The sequence below is a fragment of the Dendrobium catenatum genome, unplaced genomic scaffold, assembly GCF_001605985.2.
Source record: "Dendrobium catenatum unplaced genomic scaffold, ASM160598v2 fragScaff_scaffold_621, whole genome shotgun sequence".
Taxonomy (NCBI): domain Eukaryota; kingdom Viridiplantae; phylum Streptophyta; class Magnoliopsida; order Asparagales; family Orchidaceae; genus Dendrobium; species Dendrobium catenatum.
Window position 1 is genome coordinate 13,941,557 of NW_021319083.1, and position 19,209 is coordinate 13,960,765.

At 37.2% G+C, this 19,209-nt stretch overlaps 1 protein-coding gene across 1 annotated transcript; it reads right to left on the bottom strand.

The window, feature by feature from the left end:
- Positions 1-489: 489 nt before the first annotated feature.
- Positions 490-12,061, bottom strand: LOC110095127 (alpha/beta hydrolase domain-containing protein 17B). Its single transcript, XM_020820536.2, has 5 exons — positions 11,655-12,061; positions 11,059-11,095; positions 8,848-9,084; positions 8,676-8,723; positions 490-1,143 (listed from the first exon to the last, which is right to left on the bottom strand). The coding sequence occupies exons 1-5, from the start codon at positions 11,957-11,959 to the stop codon at positions 880-882; spliced, it is 891 nt and encodes a 296-aa protein (XP_020676195.1). The 5' UTR covers positions 11,960-12,061; the 3' UTR covers positions 490-879.
- Positions 12,062-19,209: the final 7,148 nt, after the last annotated feature.

Here is a 19,209-nt window from a genome sequence, read left to right on the forward strand (position 1 = left end):
TATAGCTACACAAAAAAGAGCCTAAAGAAAGTACAGCTGAAAACTAACATAAAACAGGACCAAATCCTAATATTTCTTACTATTTCTCATTTAATGTATTGTTCTTTTTATTATGTTACTGTAATCATTTGTTTGAAGAATGAACAATTCATATCTTCTAGATATGATAAATGAGTCAGTTTGTGAGCTAACTCAAATTTATAAACTTAAGCTCAAACTAGATTAATCAAGCTCAAGCTTAAACCGAATGTGACTCGAGCTCGACTTGACTTGTTTACACCTCTAAGATTGAAATAGTTCAGCATTTTATGCTATTTAAAGGGGCCGACACTGCCTATCCGATTAAGTAATAATCCTAAAAAAAATTGCATTCTCTTCTCAAATTCTCCTCACACTCAGCCATCAAGTGCCAACCTTGATTCCTGACAACCTTAAGCACTAAACAAAAAATATAGATTAGCAGATAAAAATTGCCATCATCATGAGAACTAGAAGAAAAAAATTGAAATCATTTTGAAAGCAAGAGTGTGAAAGTAATGGAGAACCAAACATATACACATTTCTTTTTTTTAGAACTTGATTTTGTGTACAAAAACCATGACTTTTGGCAATTCATTTACTATCTCTAAAGCTGGGCAAACCATGAATCCAATCCCAGAAGAAAGTTTCCATATCTTCAATTAATGGGCAATCAAATAAGCTTCATAAATCAATTTCAGAACTTTGCAGGGAGACTAAAAAAGTTAACCTGAACTTCTCTTGCGCTTGTCTTGCCAGAAATTCAGTGCAGTTCAACAGAGCCAGTAATCATTCAGCTCCATAGGCTTCGAGAAGAGAGGCTAACATCATATGAAAGAATATGTCACACGAACCTGAAGTTCACTTCTTGCCAAATCTCAAGCATTTATTATGCTTTGCTTCAGGCATGGTTGAGGGAGGTTGATTGTTTTGCCTTGCCTGCAACCTTGTCATGGAGAGCTTCTCCATTGCGTTCATGAATTTCCTCAGATGTTTTATGTACTCGGGATAAGTTTCCAGATTACAGTGGCCACCGCCTTTGATCCATAATGGGTCAAATTTTTCTTTGGCGAGCTCCCACAGGCGTTTCCCATGAGACCAATCGACAATATCATCAGCTGTTCCCTGTTAAAGATTGGTCAAGTATTAAAAGCTCTGTAGTATATTTTATAGAATGGATCAGATTAGCTTGCTTGATGGTAAACAATCAGTAGATAACGAAGTTACAAGTTTGGCCTTGGATAGTTGGATATTAATATGCAAAGGAACTATGTGTAGGAATTTCTTTAATTTACTTCTTCATGAACAAACATTACAAGTTAAACTGATGTTGAAAGCACATTAAGGTTCAGTCACAAATAATTAGGCTTCTAATGAAAAGATCAGAAGATATTCTCTTGCAATTTTTCCGGAGCATGGACATCATTTCAAACTATGATACAGCTAGAATGACAACTAAGTTAACCAGTTGGCATCAGAATATTGAGCATTAGTAACCTAACATGTACATAACCAAAGAAAAACATGTTAGTATCGCTAAAGATATAGCCCAGGAACTAAAATTAGGCTTCATGTCACATCGTCATCGTGAGTGTTATTAATAGAGCACCCTTGGCTTCTACCACAGCAAATCTGACCCCTCTCTTCTCAAACTTACTCAACATCGCACTCAAATATACTTATCTACGTCAATGACATCCTTCTCACCGGAAATGACCCCTCAGCCATATCTACTCATTCACCAACTGGGCAGAACATTCACTATAAAACATCTTGGACTAGCCCACAATTTATTGGCATTCAAATCAACCTGCACACAAATCAATACTCTCTCCCAGCAGACATATGCTCTCTCCATCCTAAATCAAGCAGCTCTCACCCAATGCAACCCATTGTCCAACCCCACCTTCACGAAAATCCAACAAACCTTCAAACCGATCCACTACGATCTCCGATCCCAACCTGTACCGCAGACTTACAGGATCTTTACAGTATCTAACTCTAAGTAGCCCCGACATTGCATATGTAGTCAACCTTCTCTGTCAACATATGCACAACCCTCAACAACATCACATCCATCTACTCAAACGCCTTCTTCGATACATCAAAGGTACCCTCCACTACGGCATACCCATCACTAAAAGTCAGTTGCATCTCACGTCCTTCTCCGAGGCCGACTGGGCAAGCGACCCTATATCCCGCAAATCCATCTATGGATACTACTCATTTCTTGGGAATAAACTTATCTCATGGAGTGTTAATAAACAACACATGGTAGCCCGATCTTCCATAGAGTCTAAATATAGAGCACTCGCGGCAGCAAAAGTCGACATACTCTGGCTTTGGCATCTCTTGAATGACTTCAAGCTTCCAATAGACCAACCTACAGATCTCTACTGTGACAATACATTTGCTCTTGCTCTTGTTAATAATCCAGTTTTTCATGTCCGAACTAAGCACATAGAGATAGACCACCACTTCATTCGTGATCACATACACAACAACAATATTTGAATTCTTCTCATCAGCACTGTGGACCTAGTAACATATATGCTTAATAAAACCCTTGACTACTCCAAGATTTCATCAGCTAAGGTTCAAACTAATGGTCATTCCAAACACATCAGTTTGCACAGGCATAATAGAACACAAAACCATTTCCTTTGACAAGGCAACAACAACTCACATGCTACAATAAATCTCAGTCGTTTGTGTATAACAAACAGCCTCATCATACTCATACACGTGTAAAGCTACCCAAGCTCAAGCCTATATAAACAGATGAACTGCTACAGGTATCTACAATGAAAATGATGATTCACCAAAATACAATGAAAAAGATGATTCCAATAGATCTAAGGTCCTGTGAAGTTGTTTTGGGTCCATCCTAAGTCTAAGGGTGACTTAGGGGTGTCAACTTTTGACACGACCCGAAAACCCGACCCGGACCCGACCCGGAAAATCCGGGTTGGACCCGACCCGTTTGATAAACTGGTCGGGTTCGGGTTCACAGATTCGACCCGTTTAAAAAACGGGTCGGGTTCGGGTTGACCCGGCGGGTTGCCGGGTCAACCCGCGAACCCGTTTAATTCAAAAAAATTTGAATCCCGCGCCTGCACCGCCGAGCTGTCGCCGCCTGCGCGCCGTGCTGCCCGCGGAGCCCGCCCGCGCTGCCCGCTGCCTGCCCGCGGAGGCCTGCCTGCCTGCCCGCGCTGCTGCCGCGGAGTCCCGCCTGCGGGGCTGCGCCAGCGCTGCCTGCCCGCGGAGCCTGCCTGCCCGCGCTTCTGCCCAGCGGCGCCGCGCGCCATCGCGCCTGGCCCCCGCTCTCGCCCCGCAGTCCGCCGTCCGCCAGCAGCCAACCGGGTCGGGTCGGGTCAAACCGTTAACCCGCCGGGTCGGGTCCGGGTTGGGATTTCCGACCCGTTTGAACCTGGGTCAGTTCCAGGTTCGACCCGAACCCGACCTGTGACCCGAAATTGACACCCCTAGGGTGACTCAGAACTATGCAAATGTGAAAGAGGTTACTATGTTAACAGGCAAAAATAAATTTAATGCATGTAGGATGCGATTTAGATGCTAAACATATAAGAAAAAGTTTTCCTAATAGGCACCTAAATACAACCATGGTCTGATACAAAAATGATATAGAACTAGAACATATGTGAAGTTAAGCAATATTAAAATCACACGCCAGTTGAATTATGTTAGATTCTCGTGACTTAAACAAAAAAGTTAGAACATTAAAAAGATGATTAAAGCTTAGGCCAAACTACATGTAAGAGTTTAGAAACACGAATAATCAATTCTAATCAAGACTAGCAAACATGGGGAATTTTCAATAGAAATCCCTAAATTAACAATAAGAATAGTCACTAGTTGGGTCCCTCAACTCTTTTAATGATTGGTAAAATGGAGAAAATATTGCATGATCTTTGTGATGCTACAAATTAAGACTTAGAAAGGAAAAGAATTTGGATGAAAGATTCACCTTGATCAAGGTTTGGAAACAATCTGCCACTGCACGGAGGAGAGTTGTTTGTTGATAGCTTCAGCGAGGGTAAATACGATCCTCTCTACGTATTCCTCTATGGTTTGGTCAATTTCCGGATTGATGTCGAAGAACGGTGAGTTGAGGATATCGACTTGACCTAGATCGTTGTAAACAAATCCGTGATTAAGTTATGGATCCGCCATGCATGGGTAGAGGAGTTTATCAAAGTATTGGAGAGGGAGTGGTGTTGCTTCTTCTCTCCTTTCTTCCTTAGGTGATGAATCAAGCCAAGTACAACGGTGGGGAGAGGAGTGGGTGGTCGGCCAAGACTAGGATGAGGAGTTCTTTCACAAAATCTGAAATTGAATTTCAAGTTTGAGTAGGAGGGAATTAGGGTTTTGAATTTTGAATCTCAAGTAAGGGGAGGGAAAAGAAAGACACTCCTTATTGGGAGAATTGATTGAAACTCCAAGAGGGAGGAAGTTAATGTGGAGAAGAGAGAGGGAAGGGGGGAGGGGCCGGAGGCATGCTTAGGTTTAGTGGGGATTGGGAAAGGGGATTCAAAGCTTGCCTTATCAAGAATCTTAAATAAGGAAAAATTGATTTTAATCAAATCCAAATTGAAATTTAATTATACTTGATTTAAGTAACTTTCCTAAATAAACCATCGTATTTTAGGAAATAATTTCAAATTCAAATTGATTGGGAATTGAGATCAATGACTTTCCTAATTAAAGATATTGAATAAATGGAAAGTACTAAATAGAGATTTGAATTTTGGAGGCAAGGGAAAGGGGGATGAGGCCGGCGGCTAGGTTTAGGTTAGGGTTGGGGCCGGTGGTTTGGAGGAGGAAGGGAACCTTGAAGCCGACGATTTGGAGAGGTGAGGAGGGGCCTTATGGCTAGCGGTTTGGAGGTGGGAGATGCGGTGGCCGGCCAAGTTTGGGGTGGTGGTGGGGTTCGGCCGAGAGAGGGAGGGAGGGATATAGGGCCGGCGGTTTGTGGAGAGGGAAGGGAGGAAGGAGAAAGAGGTGATCGACCACGAACCTAAACGCTTCCTACGGTTGGTGGGTATTGTGATGCCCTCACCTAGAGACTTCAATCTCTCCAAGAACTCTGAAGCTCTCCCAAAACACACAAGTGCAGAATTTCTTGTAATAATATTCATTAACCTCAAAAGAGAATATTCCCTCAAGTGAGGGTACAAATGAAAAATGCAATAATATACTCAAATACATATAATACTCAAAAATAAATTGGTGCGATCGTGGCCATAGATTGTCAGTCCCACCTCTGATAAACTCTCCAAGCTCGGATGTACTCAAAATAATCTTTCATCACCTTAGCTTGATATCTTCATTAAAAATCAACACTAGCAGAATGAAAAATATAGAAATTTTTACAATTCATTAAGACTATCTCCAACCGAACTGCATGAGGTGGTATGCCATTTGCCCTTCGCTCCAATCAAATGCTAAGTCGCACTGTTTATCTACGCCAAATTTTTTTTGTAACGGGATTTGCTGAAGAAGCGCCCGAAAGAAGAGAAAGATGATTACCTTGCAACGAGATAAAGAAGCGCGCAAAAGAGGAGAAAGACATAGAGTTTGATTGGAGATGAATTACTGCATTTTGAATTTTTATTGCATTTTGGAGTGGAAAATGGGTTTTTCGGTTGGAGATGCCCTAAGCCTAACAAGTACGTATGTTTATAAGAACTTATGTTTGTCACTACTACTATTGAACTATTGCGTTGCATTTGTTTTCCTACAAATTAAGCATTATCCTTCAATATTAAATTAAAAATTATGTATCAAACAAAAATTTCAAACCTCCATAAATTGTATTCAATCCATCCCCCTTGGCTTCAAATTCAGCCTAACAGAATACTATTCAATTATGATTAGGCTCCAAATTTGAGGAATTTTTTCAGTATTTTTCAAACCTCAAGTTACATAAATCTTACTCATGTGTGAGGTAATGTCCATGATTGTGATTCAACACTTCTCCCATTCTACATAAATCAAATCCTCCATGTAGTTAGAAGATGTTAGAATATGACGATCATTTTCAAAAGTTCAATCAATCTTGGGTTAAAAAGTTTCTAGTCATATAGGTTCCTCATTTCACCAAATATTGCAGGTTTCAACTACAATGTCCAAGAAAATCACAATATGAATCCAAGAATTATTAGTTCCGTGCGGAATCTTATTGTATTTTGATCAAACGGGTTGTATGTTGTCTCAAAACCTCAATTCAATTTGTTGAGTTTTCTGGGGAGTTGCAGGGGGTCCTCCCCCTGCTTGGGTTCAGATGTTGTGTACCCAAGCGCTGCGGCGCTATACAATTTGCTTGGAAAAAGACAGAGAGCAGAGAACTACGACGCTCCAAACCTCGGCGATGTCATGCAAACATGAGACAGAGAGTTGAGCGTCATGGCGCTATGAGACGGGCTAGTAGTTTTCTTTCTCATTTTCATTAATGGTTGCATATGGTGGTTAAATACGTTTTCTCTATGTTTGTTCTTGTAATAGAATGGTGTAAGGGTGTAGAGAGACAAGGAGAGTGAGAGAGAAGAGATATTTGTACTTATTTCTCTCAATTTTTATAGTGAATTTGTTGGGGTGGCGTGGCTCCGTGATTTTTTTCTAGTTTGGGGTTTTCCACATTAAATTCTAATGTTCTTTCTTTCCGCTGCTTTTTCTAATTCTTGTTTGTGTTCGTTGTATGTTTTACTTCCCCGGCCCAGCAATAATAAAAATTTCAATCTAAATCCAATAATGTAATCTTTCTTTAAAAAATATATTACAATACCAAAGGACACTTGATGAATCATAATATCTAGGCCATCTAAATAAAGATTATGAATCAAAGTATTTGAGAATAATGCACACTAACGACAAGACACAATTCATAATTAGACAAATCCTCAAATTCAGTTTTGTAATGAAACACCGTAGCATTATGACAACGAAAAATCTCTCTCGTTTAGCTCCAGATATTTTTGTGACTAAAATTTAAATCCAAGATTTTTATGCTAGCTTTTTGGAGTAATAAATAGTTTTGGCTATTCAGTTGATAAGAGGCTGAAACCTAGCATTTTGAGGTACAATTGAAAATTGAGAACTTGGGAAGAGAGGAATATTTGCACAGCTTCAAGAGAAAGTCAAGCTAAAATCGATTTGAAACAGACAATATTTCAAATTACTTTTAAAAAGGTGTATATCATCAATAAACTGGTTTCAATTATGAAAGAAAATATAACAACAAAATTAAACCATATAAGTAAATAAATGTGGGATGCAAATCGTCAAATAATATTATATCCCTTTTTATGCTTTATGTTTATGCAAGCTAAACAACATAAGAATGTGTTTGTCTACATTTCAATTCTTCCCTGAGTATACAGTTTGGATTTCAATTCAAAAAAGTGTTGAAATGGATGTCCAAGTCCCAACAAACTTTTGGAGATTAGGAAGCATAAAGCCAGAAATAATGCTAACCCCTGGACATTGGTTTCAAAATATCACAAGTTCAAAATCAGTTAAAGCAACAAACGGCTGGTAACCTTAGATATTCAGCAAAATTATGGAACAAACTATGATGTACCGACACTTCTTTTCAAAGAGTTGTGCGGTGTCCGACACAACACGCGTCCGACACGCCTCCAACACGCGTCGGACACACAAAAATGTGTCCGATTAAAAAAATATTAAAAACAAATTAGACATGCATGTCTTAAATATTTTATGATTTTTTAAAATATATTTTTCTTGTATTTAAAATTTTAATTTATTTAAAATATAAAAACTAAATTTCTTATTTCATATCCATAACACTAAATCAATTGTCCGAACTATTGAATATTCTCATTTTCATTTCCCTTTGGTGGGTTGCGGATTTGGTTTCACAACAATGTCTGATGTCATCTCAACATCGAAGTCTGACGTCGTTACAATATCGACATTTCAAATCCATCTCAACATCAAAGTTTGACATAGTCTTGACATTGATTATCAACGCTAGCAATTTCTACACCAACAACTTGACAGCTCATCTTTGTCCGACGTCGTCTTAACATTGACGACTAATGCCCTCTCAACATCGACGACAAACCCTCATGACATTGACGTCCGATATTTACTATATAACATCGATGTCCGACTCTCGACGGTATTGTCGTCTCCTCTCTCGATGTCTAATAAACGACATTGATGCCCAACTCTCCAAATCCTAATGTTAATCATTTTAAGCAAAAATTCTAGTTAAATGACTTTTTATTTATAAATTATTTTTAATATTATACTTATTCAATTTTATGCAGTATTTTTAAAATATAAAAATTATAATACAGTGTCAAACTCATGGCCGTATCCTATATTTTCAATAATTGGAGTGCCCTGTGTCTGTGTCGTATCGTATCAATGTCGTTGTGTTCGTATCTATGAATCATAGGCCTAGTACAAAATATACTTGGATAAAACATTTTTATCAAACGCAAAAAACCATTGTGTTACTTTAGATTAAGAAAAGCGTGTGATCAATGTAATGGTATGATTACAAATATGAGATGGTCAAGCCAGTAAAAGAAGACAAGATATTATATGACATGACATTCAAGATTTTATATTGAAGAACTCACTTACAAAATGGAATAGAAACTCACATGTATTACAAGAACAGGACAGTTGACAAGTCGTATTCTGTCAATATTCTGTGATAAGAGTCAGGTAAAGAATTTATCAAAACATCATAGCAGTAAGAAAGAACAATCCAAAAAGTTGAGAAACATAATAATAGACGCATCATATTTATATGACTTAAATTTTGAAACATGCCTTAAATATGTCAAACCAGAATGTCATCTTCACAGGATATAAAACCCTTATTCCAGACAAGATTGCACTGTGCAAGACAACACCTCTCAGTCTTGGCAGGCGCGCAGCCAAATGCAGTGTTGGTCCACTGCCAACTGATTGGCCATACAATATAAGATCTTCTTGCAGTATCCCATACTCTCTCTTCAAGCATTCATAAACGGCTTCTATGTCATGGTAAGTATTGAACTCTGACGGCTTTTGAGGATGAGCGATCATACAAGCAGAAATCAAAGATACATTTAGAAAACTAATTAAAGAAGAATGATTATGAACTAAAAAAACAAATTATTTATCATCTCTATTTCTGGGTATATAGCGGGAGATTAGCAATCAGTTAGAGATACATTTTCAACAATTCAGTAATAAATTATTTTGTATGGTTTGGTTATCCAAAGCATTTCTTATTTGACTCATTAATAGTTGAGACTTTCCAAGCAAATAACTTCATACGAAGAATTTTATAAGCATGAAAAAGGCATATGTAGACAAGCTATCACAATTCAAAAACCTGTAGCAACAGTTAAATTGTGTTAGGTTAGTGGTATCGAATATAGCACATGAAGACTAGAAACTAAATACAGCAAATTTACATATATAATCTCATAAAATTTACATGATTTGATGAGGTTCATCCAAGTTTATGACTACACAGAGATTGAATGGTTCACAGTTTCAGAAAAAATGCTACACTTCAAATAAAATTGGATATAAGGAAAGAGATATCCCTTCATTTATGTCAATGATTAAGAGAGAACACAATTACTACTACGAAGATGAAGACTAGATATGGAGAAAAAAATGTTGTTGCGATTGTTGTTACTCTCTTCCTTTATCCCCATGCAGGAGTCCAAATGAGAGTTCTCTTACTGTTGTTAAAAGCTTATCCTCCTGATGGAATCAAAATCAACACCTCTTTAATAAAGAAACAAAAGACGTCCCTTCTACAAGCACACAAAAATTCCTCTCTCTTCTCTTGATTTTTAGTCCCCCTCCCATTTTCCTCATTCATAGTTTTATTTACTGGTGATCATGGGAATCAAAATTTTTGCTTCTAAAGCTCTATTTATAGTGATAACAAGGAATATATTTGGAGACATAATTTATTATAACATTTTGCAATAAATAAAAAAATCTCTTAAAATCAATAAAAGATCTCACAAGGTCTCGTGAGACAAATAAATGAATTCTTCAATATATTTATATTAATACAAGATTTTCAAACATTATTAAAGCACGTAAAAATAGATTAGTCAAATTATTGCATTTAAATAGACTATTCAACAATATCTTGTGAAGATTTCATTATGTAGAAATTTGGCTCCAAAATTCCCAAATCTTCAACTTAAAGGCATAAATTTTTAAGTTGCAAAGAAAACTCATCTCTTTGTTCTCTTGGTTGTTAGCCCATCTCTTTCTCTCCTTATTTTTCTTTTTATTTGCTCATAGTCATGGGATATCAAATCCTTTCTTTTAATTTTTATTTATGATGTTAACAAGAAAAAAGTTTAAAGTCATAGAAATTATTACAAGATCTCACAATATATTACAATATCTATTAATGTTAATAAAAGATCTCAAAACATCCCTTGAAGTTTATAAAATTAGTCTAAGATTTATATTTAGAAAGGAGATTCAACTATATATTGTTAATATTTTATTATGAAAAATTTTTGCTACAAAATTCCAATAAAAAGTTGGATCATCCAATTTTGCATACTCAAGACTTCCAATTATATGTGTTGGACAGCAAATGCCATCATTGGTATCAGAAAAACAGTAACTGAACCACTGGTATATCAGCAAAAGAATGACTAGCAAAGAAGATATGACAATCAAAGTGATCTTTTACGATAACTGCACGATTGCATTCATGATTCTTCACCTAAACCCGAACTACAATGCCAAATTAAAACAAATACTCCATATTATAAGCCTGAACCAACTCAAGTTAGAGGGGAGTTTCAAGCATAGCCAAGAAAAGATTTTTTTTTTTTATAAATATGAAGAGAAGTTAATAGCAATTAAGCATCATCATCGATAAGCTTAAACTTTGTTGATAGTTTCTGTACAATATTACACCAGGATGTTCAAAATATTATGCAACAATGAATAGATGCAAGATTTAGAAACAAATTTGTTTTACTGGCATGATAGAGTAAATATTCTTACCTTGCCAGAAGAGGCCCCATATCCAGAGTAATCGTAGCTGCAAATTAAAAAAAAAAAAATGATCCAACATCACTCCACAGATCACAGAAACATGAACGGGTACTCTAATTATCTAATAACATATACCACTATAATAATGTCACCGGTTGATCATCAAAGGGAAAAAAAACTAACAAAAAAAAATGTTTTATTTCCTAATTGAAGCCTTGTCAGCCATAGCTTATGGAAATCAAAACTACTTATTTCTATGTATCCTTTCTTTTTTCAAGATTTAAAGCCAAATTCTACATAAATCAAACTGAATTTCGGTAAATAAGAGTGCCACAACAATTATAGCATTGAAGACGCTCGAGGATTTTCAGGAGATGCAAGCCAGAATACGGTAAATGTTACCCTAAAACTTTTTTACATTTTCAGATAATTTAGACGAAGTAATAGCACATTTGCTCAGAAATCTAATATCCCCAATCCAATCACATCGCAAAGAGAAAATCAAAAGAAAACTCTCAACACCAAAATCCATCAAATCAAAACCAATAAACCCAAAAAAAAAGTAAATCCAAAAGCCGAAATGAAAGATTGCAATAAGCACGCACCACATGATGTTGACTCGAAGGTGAGCCCGAAGCTCAATGAATAAGTCGAGCATTTGTCCGAGATCGGCCGCATTACCATGGGAATACAGAATCGTGAATCGTGCATAAGGATGTCGCCAAAATGTAGCAATGATCTTGTTCCCAGCCTTGGTCTCGATCAAATGCACCTCCATGTTCTTATCCGCCGACACACCCGAGAAGAAAAGCTTCCCCGTCCCTCCTCCCTCCCTGAACACCTCGTAAGTCGCCGGCTCCGGCGGGAAAAACGCAAACTTCGCCGCCACCGTCGACGTCACATTACCCATAGCTTTATTCCCCCTCCTTCGTTCTCCCCGTTCCACCTTATTGAGAAAGAATGACAGGTAAGGCGAGGAGGGGGCGATGACAGAGGGAGATGGATGGGAGGAAATAAGACCGGGTGTCGGAGTTTGGATTAATACTAATCATGTATTAATTAATATAATTAATTATTTAATTAATCATGTGTTGATTTAGTTTAATGTACGAAAGAGAAAGGAAAATTGATGGAAAATGATTTGGATTAACAGATAGGATGATGAGCTGTATGAAAAGCAACGCAAAGGTGTGAGATTTTTTTTTTTAATTAAATAAAACTTTTTTCCTTTAACATAAAATTGATAAAATAATTAAATTAGTTTATTTAATTTAATATTTTCTTTTATTTATTTCTTATTATTAAGTGTTAAATTAAATTATGATTATAAAGTTTAATTAGATTTCCTCAAATTAATATTGAATATTTAGTATTTATTTTTTATTTAAAACTATAAATATCATTCATTGAAGCTAATTATTTAAATAAAGTTGATCATAAATTAATTTCAAATAAAAAATCAAGAAAATATGTACATTAAAGTAGTGCATTAGCCTTTATTTGGCTAAAAAAGCTATCACTTAACCATTCCCAAAAATTTTAATATCACGGTCATATAAAGTATTAATAATCATACAAAAATTTATACTATATATTTATAAGAAAATATAACTATTTTATTAGAGGAGCAGTTTTATTTATTTAAAAAGAATTACATCCTAAATTAAATAAAATTTATCTAAAATGTTTTAGAGGTATTTGTATAAATGAAATTAAATACAAGCTATTATTTTTTTATTAGATTTGAATTAAAATAAATATATTATAAAGCTAAAAAATAATGACTATATGTGACGAACAGTATTAGGGGGAGGTAAAGGTTGGTGGTTGTGATTAATAAGGTCAACGAAAGAGAAATTATTCTGTGCGGATGCCTGACGCAGCTCTGTGTCAGGTGGCAAATCAGGTGCAGCCACGTCAGCAGTACCGGATGTGGTACATAGTGAAGGGGCGACATGGTGCATTTTGGTTGGTTTCCATACAGTATTCAGCGTCCGCACAAAATAATTAATCCAACGATGACGACGGCTAATGATGGAGGCAACTAATAGTTTGTGGTAGCAATTTTAATAAATTTTACTATGTATTTAAAAATATTGTAAAATTTATCAATTTCAAATACATCAAATTTATACGAAAAAGTATATTCCAAATGCATCAAAAAATATACTATATTTTTCTTCAAATTAAATATTTAAAATATGTTGTAGCCATTTTAATTTGGACAAACAGCCCCCCAAATATTATTCATAAAATTAAAAAATATATATATCTCACTAATTGAATCACATGAAGGTCATGTAAACGTACCAAATTTTTAATACTTTTATTTGATTTTTTAAAATGTATAAAAAATCTTACTTATACCCATTTACTTTATTATAATATTTAAATTTTAGCGTATGAATAAATTATTATTATTATTCATTTATAAAGTGAGCTTCAGAAAAAAAGGAACGGGTCTCGGATAAACAATGGATGGTCAAGATCCGGTCAAAGGCTGCAACTGCGAGTCAGACATTCTTTCTATGGATGTTGACGACAGCCGTCACGCCTCACAAATAAGCTCGAAACGCTTGCACCCGCTTTCAGGGAACGCGGTGGCGTTTTGGGTGAGAAATTGGTTTCACGGTGAAAAGTGCGATATTTAAGGATAAATAAAAGGGCTTTTTATATACATAATACTTAAAATTTTTATAAATACTTATTTAACACTCAAATTTTTATATTTACTAATATACCACTTAAAATTCATTTTTTCATATATTTTAACACTCAGTTTGAGCCCCGTCAAAAATCCCGTCTGAACCGCCTTCTCTGTCGCGTTAGTTTAGATCTCAACAGCATTCTGAAGCTTTGAAAAACAGAAGGTTTCAATTCCTTCAGCTCTAGCTCTTCTTTCCTTTTTTAGGATTTCTTCCGCTTTCTTCTTCCCTAATCGTCAATCATGACCTCTTGTCTGAAACATTATAGCTGGAGAAAAAGGATATTTTAGAGTCGTATTGTGGAAATCTTTCTTCTTTTTGCAATTTGGATATTTTAGAGTCGCATCTGTTGTTGCCTATACTTTTTTTTCTCTCTTTATTCCCTTTTACAAATATCTTATATTTGTGTTTGGATTGAAGGAGAATGAAGGAAATGAAAAGAGGAAACTTGCCACTGTAGATTATGAAACTATGAAAGCTGATTTTGGTGATTTTTATGACCAACAAATTCTTCCATATTTGGGACGGGAGGCAGTTTACCTAATCCATTTTATTATGTTTCAAAGGAAGAACTTATAGGAGGTTAGACGGGCGGCTCTGATGGGAACGGTGAGCTTTGTTTTGATGGGAACATAACAAGATGAGCAGGAGGAAACGAAGTGGTATTTTAGAAAGGCAAAGAGCTTTTTAGTGGTATGTGTGCAAATATGTAAGTTTAGATGTTAGATAAGTAAATAACATAGTTTTAAGTGTTATGTATGTAAAAAATCCTAAATAAAAAATAAATTCATTTTTTTTTTGGACATTTAGGCCATTTAAGACAAATTCACACACATAATGCATATACAAGATTCGAACCAAAAAACTCTTAGTTAGAAGCATAAACTCTCAACCAACAAGTCAAGGTGAGCTGCGTAATAAATTCAAGTTGGTCGACGTCGAACTGCCACCATGCAAGCATGGGCGGAACCATGTAGTTTTTAGGGTTGCCCCCCCCCCCCCCCATCATTCCCGACCCATCAATTTGACGGGGCATATTAGAATATGTATTTACATACACATTTATATAAGCTCGTATTCTAGAATATCATTGGTATACTTGTAATTACTGTTACCTCTCTCCTCTTCCTGCTCTATATAAAGACAAGAAATCTATCTGTATTAATACATTGATTAATAAAGATTTTATACTTTGTTCTCTATGGGCTCTTGCAAGAAACAGTGATTACGTTTCTACATGGTATCAGATAAAGGCTATCGATCCGAGTTATGACTGAATCAGCGTCATCTCGCCTTCAAGATCGCAGTGTAAGTCTGCAATCAGATGAATCCGCAATTCCAGCCACGCTCAAGTTCGTGGTCTCGAACTTGCGAAATCTGGTGACATCGCCACTTGCCCCTGAAAATTTCTTGATTTGGAAATCCCAGGTTCTAAAAACTCTGAGAGCAAATGGTTTTCTGAATTTTCTTGATTCTTCTATCACGCCCCCCTCCCAATTTCTACAGACGACGGACGGCTCCTCCTCCATTAATCCCGTCTATTCTCAATGGCTACTGACGGATCAAAATTTATCCGCGGCCATTTGCTCAACAATCTCGGCGTCCATCCTTCCTTACGTTATCTCGCTCGAATCTACAGCCCAAATCTGGGCTGCACTTGAAACACGTTTTCAAGCCACGAATCGTTCGAAGGTTATTCAATTAAAGAACGCATTACACAATGTTTCCCTCAAGAACAACTCCATGACAGTATATCTATCAGAGATTAAAGAAATCGTTGATCAAATCGCGGCAGCGGGATCTTTAGTCGATCAGGAAGATATCATACACTAAATTCTAAATGGTCTTCCTCAACAATATCAATCATTCAAGACCACCATTCGAACAACATCCCTATCTCTCACTCTTGACGAAATATATCCTCTTCTCTTGAGCGAAGAAATTAATCTCGTTGCTGATGCTACTCGGTACGCGACAGGCCATGATCCCAACATGGCTCTGTTCACGAATAAAGGTCGAGGTCGCCGACCCAAAAACAAGAACGTGCCCAACTTCAACACTAGATCTCATTCAACAGATCTCTACAATGCTCCCATGACGAATCATCCCAATCCAAATGCAGGCATTTTCTGTCAAATTTGTTACAAGAAAGGTCACTCGGCTCAAACCTGTTGGCACAGGTTAAATCCCCAGTATATTCCTTCATCCAAGCCGGAACAAACTGCTCTGCTGGCTGGATCGGATACTCAGAATAATTCGTGGTTCTTGGATTCAGGCGCCACATCTCATCTAACAAATTCGCTGGAGAATATCTCTATGGCTCAACCCTATATGGGCCACGACAACATAACTGTAGGAGATGGCAATTCCGTCAATATTGCTCACACTGGGGCGGGTATCCTCCCGACCCCATCTCGTAAGCTAAAATTATCACAAATTCTCCATACTCCTTCTCTTAAATTCAATTTACTATCTATTTCCCAACTAACGAAAGATAACAATATTTCAATTATCTTTGATCCCTCTGGTTTCATGTTGAAGGACCTGGAGACGGCTCAAGTTTTGTACCGCGGACCGTGTAACGGTGTACTGTACAAGCTTCCTATGCCAACCCCGATGACAACTCATCAGGCGCTCACTGCAGCTAACTCGGCCGCTCATACGTGGCACCATAGACTAGGACACCCTTATAAGCGAATTTTCGATTTCATTTCTAACTGTAATCCTCTTTTAAAAATGCATAAGCAGCTATCTCAATGTGATTCTTGCAATGCCTCCAAATGTCATAAACTAGTCTTTGATAATTGTCCTGAGCGCCAAATGCAACCTCTGGCTATTATTCACTCTGATGTCTGGGGGCCGGCACCGTCGGTCTCATGTCAAGGATTTAGATTTTACGTTATTTTTGTTGACGATTTTTCTCGATATACATGGATTTTTCCTTTACGCCATAAGTCTGATGTTTTCTCTATTTTTGTTAATTTTCAAGCTCAGTTAGAAAGATTAACTTCGCATCGGATACGTATACTACGAACAGATGGTGGTTCTGAATATGTTAACAATGCGTTCAAATCTTATCTAACACAGCAAGGCATCACCCACAAGCTTTCATGTCCTTACACCCCGGAACAAAATGGTTTAGCCGAAAGAAAGCACCGTCACATTATCGAAACCACAAGAACACTGCTTCTGACAGCCTCAATGCCTCATATTTTTTGGCCAGATGCAGTAACTACCTCTGTCTATCTTATTAATAGATTACCGTCATCTGTCACTAACAACAAAACGCCTCTAGAACTATTGTTCAACAGGAAACCTGACTATACTGAGCTAAAGATCTTTGGCTGCGAATGTTACCCGTTGCTACCCTCACAGATGCGCTCAAAGCTACAGCCAACGTCTCAACAATGTGCATTCATTGGATACTCCGAAGTCCATAAAGGCTATCGGTGCCTTAACATGCTCACAAACAAAATATTGGTATCTCGGCATGTTCGGTTTAATGAAACTAAATTTCCGTTCTCATCTTCAAAGACTAATACTAAATCTGTTTCCTCTTATATTTGTCCTCTTTTGCTTACACCTGTTTCTTTAAGCATTCCTCCACAGGTCTCACAACAGTCTTGTTCACAGCAACACGTCAACACCTCTTCTCAGCAGTCAATGCAGCATTTATGCAGTCCCATTCAACCTCCTCCAACAAACATATCCAGGAACTTATCCGGTCAAATACAATCAATTCCCTCCAAGCACCCTATGACAACGAGAAGCAAAACTGGCTCTCTTAAACAACCAAATCGTCTCAATCTGCTTCATCTTCACAATCCCAAGGATACTGTACAAGATCCCACTACCTTTTCTGATGCGTTCAAACACCTACATTGGCGCCAAGCTATGGCTACAGAAATACTTGCCCTTCAAAAACAGGGAACCTGGCGTCTAGTTGAACCTCCGCCTAATGTTTCGATTCTTGGCAGTCGCTGGACTTACCGTACGAAATTTCATACGGATGGTTCTATAGCCAAATACAAGGCAAGACTAGTCGCACAAGGCAACAATCAGGAATTTGGTATAGATTATATAGAAACCTTTAGTCCGGTAGTCAAACTACCTACTATTCGTATCATGCTAGCACTTGCCTTATACCACAACTGGCCGGTTCACCAATTGGACGTTGCAAATGCTTTTCTGCACGGTAGCTTGGAGGAAACTATTTACATTAAACAACCCAAGGGATTCGAAGATCTCACACGACCGAACCATGTTTGCCTCTTGAACAAAGCCATATATGGCTTGAAACAAGCTCCAAGGCAATGGTATAACACTTTTACTGCTTTCCTACTGACCATTGGTTTCCAACACAGCCAATCTGATCCTTCCTTATTGGTGTACAAAAAGGCTCAAGTCAGTATCTTCTTACTTATATACGTTGATGATATCTTGATTACCAGAAATAATCAAGCTCATATCTCCAGCATATTATCTAAACTTGATACCGAATTTACTATGAAGCATCTCGGCACTGTAAGCGAATTCTTGGGTATCAAAATATCTAAAACTAATACCTCTTATTTTCTTTCTCAGGCAAAATACGCTCTCAAAATTCTTTCCCAGGCGAATTTGGCTGACTGTAATCCGCTGGCTAACCCCACATGTACAAAACTTCCGCCCGAATTCGGTCGTCTCACCTCTACCGAAACTTCAGCTCTGTATCGAAGCATTACAGGCGCCCTTCAGTACTTGACACTAACAAGACCCGATATATTATAGTGTCAATCTCTTATCTCAAAATATGCATCAACCTCTTCCCAAACACTACTATTTGCTCAAGCGCCTCTTGCGATATATAAAAGGTACTCTACATTTTGGCTTACCCATTAAAAAAACTGATCTTGTTTTGAAATCGTTTTCAGATGCGGATTGGGCTGGTGATCCTCTGACTCGGAAATCAACAACCGGTTTTTGCTCATTCTTGGGCGACACACTTATTTCATGGACAGTAAAGAAGCAGAAGACGGTCTCTCGATCCTCTACAGAATCCGAGTATAGAGCATTAGCAGCTCTATCCTCGGACATCACCTGGCTCCGAAGGCTGCTTACAGATTTTGACATTCCTCAGAACTATCCAACCAAACTATACTGTGACAACATGTCGGCAATTGCACTTGCCAACAATCCTGTGTTTCACTCCAGGACGAAACACATTGAAATAGATCAGAAATTTGTACGCGATCACATTCAACAAAATCGCATCATTCTTCATCCAATCAATACAAAAGATCAAGTAGCCGACATCTTCACAAAATCGCTATCTACGCCCAGGTTTCAAGAGCTTAGACTCAAATTGACGATCATTCACGACCCATCAATTTGAAGGGGCATATTAGAATATGTATTTACATACACATTTATATAAGTTCGTATTCTAGAATATCATTGGTATACTTGTAATTAT